Source organism: Kryptolebias marmoratus, linkage group LG9 (genome assembly GCF_001649575.2).
Source record: "Kryptolebias marmoratus isolate JLee-2015 linkage group LG9, ASM164957v2, whole genome shotgun sequence".
Taxonomy (NCBI): Eukaryota; Metazoa; Chordata; class Actinopteri; order Cyprinodontiformes; family Rivulidae; genus Kryptolebias; species Kryptolebias marmoratus.
The window spans coordinates 7,632,056-7,637,699 of NC_051438.1; the positions used below are offsets into that span (position 1 = coordinate 7,632,056).

General features: G+C 38.9%; 1 protein-coding gene across 6 annotated transcripts in view; it reads right to left on the reverse strand.

Annotated features, from left to right (window-relative positions):
- The window catches only part of LOC108251071, a 26,606-nt gene that overhangs the window by 11,150 nt on the left and 9,812 nt on the right, over positions 1-5,644 (reverse strand). For 5 of the 6 annotated variants that reach the window (XR_005233592.1, XM_037977485.1, XM_037977482.1 and 2 more), the window contains 2 exons: positions 4,162-4,569; positions 3,075-3,521 (listed from right to left, as the gene is read on the reverse strand). The exons of the other annotated variant lie outside the window; for it this stretch is intronic. Coding sequence is in view for 4 of the 5 variants with exons in the window: in XM_037977485.1 (XP_037833413.1) it covers positions 3,075-3,521; positions 4,162-4,569 (855 nt within the window). In the remaining variant the exon portion in view is untranslated. The remainder of the gene's footprint in view (positions 1-3,074; positions 3,522-4,161; positions 4,570-5,644) is intronic. 6 annotated transcript variants of the gene reach the window in all.

The window sequence follows — 5,644 nt, forward strand, 5'->3', positions numbered from 1 at the left end:
CAGCCTGTCAGCTCCACCTGTTTCTTCTCTGGTTGGAGTTTCAGCACCTCCAGGAGGACGGAGGTCTTTCTCTCTGAGAGGTCTATGATCCAGACTGCAGGAGCTGACTTGAAAACTGGCCTTAAGGATGGGAGGAGACTCAGGCCAGTTTTAGCCTCACAGTCCTTCAGGTGGGAGAACAGGTCCAGCAGGAAATCACACTGATGATGTTGATTATGTATGTCTTCAAAGGGAAATGTTTCATAGCTGCAGACTGATGATAACATCTCCAACATCTTCTCTCCTATCTGCTGTTCTCTCTCTGCTGCTGCACAGAACAGACTTCCCATAAACCTGGTTTGTTCATGAAGGTCTGACCACCAAAAGTCCAAACTGGAATAAAAGAAAATAGTAAAACTTTATCAAAGTATGGCACATATCTGACATCTCAAGGTCTGCTGTAGTTTCTAGCATCAGGGCAATTTTAATGTCTTCAAAGTTACCTCAAGAGATTAGACTTGCTTTAATAAATAATAATAATAATAATAATAATAATAATAATAATAATAATAATAATAATAATAATAATAATAATAATAATAATAATAAATAGCTAGAATATTTCTAAAAGATTTAGAAGTAGAAGTACCAGTGCAGGTGCTGTCCAACAGCCCAAAATTGTCTTTATTCTTTAAAGCCAAAAAATAACTGGAACTTACTCTTGTGATAATCTAAGCTATGACAGACACTCCTGGTTTGAAGCATATAATCCTGAACTTTATTATGAAATTCCAGGTTTAAATCTGTTCTCGTTTGCCTTTTAAGTTTTGTTAGACTTTGGATTCTAAGTTATGCTGATTAATGAATTGAACGTATTATTAACTTGAAAGTCACAACTGCAAATTATACATGTTACTGCCACAAAGAATAGTGGGTTAGTTTGTCATGTATTTGAAAATCAGGATTGACATGGTGTGAGTGAGGATTTTGTGAATTTTACTCACTTTCCATTTCTCCAGAGTGAAATCTTTTACCTGAGCTTTGAGATAAAGGGCAGACATTGCAGGAAACACGTCACTTCACTCTCGTCTTGAGACCAGCTGGTCAGCTTCAGGCTTTTCTTCTCTGACTGCAGTTTCAAGACTTCCAGGAGGGTTGAGGTTTTTCTTTCTGACAGATCTACAAATGAAGCTGCAGGCACTGACTGGAAAACTGACCGTAATGACAGAAGGACGCCCAAGCCTGTTTTACGTTCACAGTCCCTGACATAGGAGCACAGATCCAACACAAAGTCACACAGATACTTCTCATCTTCACATCTGTCATGAACAGAGAAGGTTTCATAGCTGCAGACCGATGATAACAACTCCAGCATATTTTCTTCTGTCTGCTGGTCTCTTTCTGCTGCTGCACAGAACAGATTCACAAAAAAGCTACTTTCTTCATACAGGTCTGCCCTCCGAGGAAGAAAACTGAAACAATAAGGACAAAAAATACATTTTGTAAATACAAACACACACAACTGTACATGCCTATGCCTTTAAAAACAACTCAAATTTAAAGCACATAAACATCTGTGCAGCTGCTTTTTACACTGTTACTGACCTACAGCACAAATACTACTTCTGTATCAGAATTTTCTGCAAACTAAATTGTTATCAGTCTGGATATACAATGTGTTGGTGTTGATTCTCAGTCATCCAGGACATGGCAAACAAAAATAAATAAATAAATAAAAAAATAACTAGACTTATATTCTGTAGCTGAAGATGTTTCGCTTTCCATCCGGAAAGCTTTATCAATTTAAAACTGGAGATTGTGACATTTTAAGTTTTAAACTGTCAAATATAACATATATATACAGTATGAGTTTTTACAGACAGAAGCATGGTTGCGCCATGGGATCTCCAGTGTCACCCATTGTGGCCAATCTCTACATGTAGGAAGTGGAGCAGAGAGCCCTGAACTCCTTTGAGGGAACAACACCGAACCATTGGTTCAGATATGTAGACGATACATGGGTCAAACTCCAAGCCAATGAAGTAGAAGCATTTACCAGACACATCAACTCTGTTGACAACAACATCAAGTTCACCAAAGAGGATGCGAATAACAACAAGCTGCCTTTTTTGGACTGTCTGGTTCACATGGAAAGAGAAGACAGCCTCAACATTTAGGCCTATAGGAAACCAACCCACACAGATCCGTACCTTCTGTTTGACTCTCAGCACAAACTCTGTCATCAGAACTCTACAGCATCGGGCTGAACACATCCCCACAAAGACAGAAGCGAAGGAAGAGGAACAAAAAAACATATCAAAAAAGCTCTCCAAATATGTGGATATCCTAACTGGGCTTTTGTCAAGTCAGCGAGGAAATCTACAAAACACACCACTGAACAGCGCATTGAGAAGAACAAACGGAAAAACATCATCATCCCTTATGTTGCTGGAGTATCTGAGAAACTCAAAAGGATTTTCTCCAGACACAATGTCCCTGTACATTTCAAACCCAACAGGACTCTCAGACAGAGGCTGGTCCACCCTAAGGACAAAACACCCAAACCCAAACTGAGCGGAGTTGTGTATGCAGTTCAGTGCAGCGAAGAATGTTCAGACCTCTATATTGGAGAAACCAAACAGCTTCTCTAACCTGCTATAAAGAAGGAAGCTTTTATCTTGGGATTATCTTAACTGCTATTGCTAAATAATAATGCTAACGTTGTGTTTTTATTTTTTCTATTGTTATAATGTGGACCTGGGAATAAATGAGCTATTGTGAGCTATATATAGATCGTTATTTAAAAGTAAAAACAAATGAAAAACACCTAATTTGAAGAAAGAGGAAATGGGTTTATCTTTAAATGTCCCCACCATCAAATTTTAAAGACAAAGGTATACAACAACTGTGCAGCAGAAATAAAATCTGACAGAAAAGTATTATGCTGTATTTTGTCTTGTGATGGTGTAACCCTTTAGCTTGATTCAGATACTTGACTTATTTTGGAATTCACAAGAGTTAAAAAATGTATGAAGCTGAACATATTTCCACAGTAATATATTTTCAGTGAATAATGTAAAGAACAACAAACTTACCTGAGCTGTGAGATAAAAGGCAGACACTGTAATAAACTCCTCACTTCACTCTCTTCATGTGAGCAGCCTGTCAGCTTCACCTGTTTCTTCTCTGGTTGGAGTTTCAGCACCTCCAGGAGGACGGAGGTCTTTCTCTCTGAGAGGTTTATGATCCAGATTAGAGGGGTTGACAGGAAAATTGCCTGCACTGATGGAAGGACTCTCAGGCCAGTTTTAGTCTCACTGTCCTTTAAATGGGAGAACAGATCCAGCAGGAAATCACACTTATATTCCCCATAATCATCTTCAATATTGCTGTTATTTAAAGGGAATGTTTCATAGCTGCACACAGATAATAACAGTTCCAGTGTCTTCTCTCCTGTTTCTTGTTCTCTCTCTGCTGCAGCACAGAACAGATTCCCAAAGAAGCCGGTTTGATCATCAAGATCCAACTGCCAATGATCCACACTAGAACATCAGTGGGAAAATGTTTTTGTCATGATTTGATTTTAGCTACATTCATGAAACCACACACAAATGTCTTAGACTCTGTCTACATTACAGATATTTATGTATTCAAAGTGTTTATCAGTATAAGTATTAAAATACAGAGAGACAGGAAATGGTAATTTGGCCAAAGATTCTCCCAAAACTTGTGTTTTTGTCTGATATTGTACAGAGTTTCCTTTCAGTTATTAACTCCAGCCTCTCACTTATGGAGCTAGAACTGGCTCATAATTCACAAATGCACAGAACAAGAGTCACACTTGTATTTTAACCCTAACTCATTATGGTCCTCAGTAAATTGGCAACAACAATCATATTAGTCGGATTATATAAGGTGCTTATGGGGTAATTCCCAACACTGGAATATCAACTACAACTCCATGGGACTTAGTTTTGGTGGGATAGAAGGACAAGTTCATTGAGGCCATGACCTCAGTTGAGCTAAAATGTTTTTCTCAAGAGTGCACTTGTATTAAGTTTTGTATTTGTCAGTCCATAAAGAATGAATGAAGAATAAATTTTGCTTATCAACAGCCAAATATTGCTTTGTCTGCTGCTGTATAATCATATGCCTGGGTCAAGTCAAGAACAAATAATTTACCTGAGCTGGGAAATAAAAGGCAGACACTTTAGGAAACTCCTCACTTCACCTTCCTCATGTGAGCAGCCTGTCAGCTCCACCTGTTTCTTCTCTGATTGGAGTTTCAGCACCTCCAGGAGGACGGAGGTCTTTCTCTCTGAGAGGTCTATGGACCAAACTGCACGAGCCGACTGGAAAACTGAGTCCAGTGACTGAAAAAAACTCATGTTTGTCTTTGTCCCACAAATGTATAGGTCCAAAACAAAATCAGTCCATTTCCATTGAAGAAGAAAAGTTCTGTATGTGCAGACTGACGATAACAGCTCCAGTATCTTCTCTCCTCTTTGCTGCTCTCTCTCTGCTGCAGCGCAGAACAGACTTCCTAAAATCCTGGTTTCCTCCAAGGTGTCTGAGAACCTGGAGACAAAACTGAAATGATAAAAAACAAAGACAAAATGTGATCTTGTTCCATCAAAAAAACAACAAAACATTTTTGTTTTATTGCTATGTGACTAATCTTAATGGTGAACAAATCGTTTGAAGAACTGTTAGCTCTCCTACAGAGGAGTGGTTATAAGATCTACATCTGAGATTGTTTTTTTCCCTTTTTTTGACTATGTTTACTTTTGCACCACCAAAGGAACATTATTATTATTGTTCAGTCAGCCATTGGTACAATCATTTCACTTGGGGCTTTGTTTATTTAGATTATGCAGTTTTGTATTATGACACATAGGGAAACTTACATTCGAGAACTGTTCCTTCATTTAACTGAGGAAAGTCTCAGTATCAATCTGGCAAAGTATGAGTTTGCCAAGGCAGCCATTAATTGTCTAATGATAACAAATGGGTAGGGCTAGGTGGGTTTAGTCAGGGCAGACATTGAGGCAGTGGAAAAATTTCCAATTTCCACACCAAATCTCCACATGTGGCTCTTTGTCAAACCTCAATGAGTTCCAAGACACCGGTCCTCACACTTTAGGATGGGGGCAGTCAGGCACATGCAGTTATATTTAGTGGGTAGTTGGGTCCAGACTAGAGTTTGACTAATGAATCAGGGAGTCCCGCAGCAAAATATCAATCCATTGTTGCATGGGATGGCGGGAAACCAGGAACTTGCAACCATTTTAGAAACCTTGTTACTTTCTCTAGATCAGTAGTGTCCAATCCTGGTCCTGGATGGTCACTGTCCTGCATGTTTTAGATGTTTCTCTGCTTTGACACACCTGATTTGAATGAACAAGTGATTAACAGGCTTCTGGAGAGGAGAGAGAGCCTGGCAGCTGAAGGAGGAACAGCTTGTCCTGCTTGCTCTCGTCCTTACTGATAACTGATAACTTTTGCCTGTAAATTATTATTAAAGTCACAGTTTTTATAATTATATTTACATTATCAACATCATTACTGGATTACTCCAAACCTAAGGACTGGGAGATTTTCTCACTTTTATTTTTACCTTACTTTTCTTCACCTCCAAGTTGAACTAGGGCAAAATGCCCCCGTT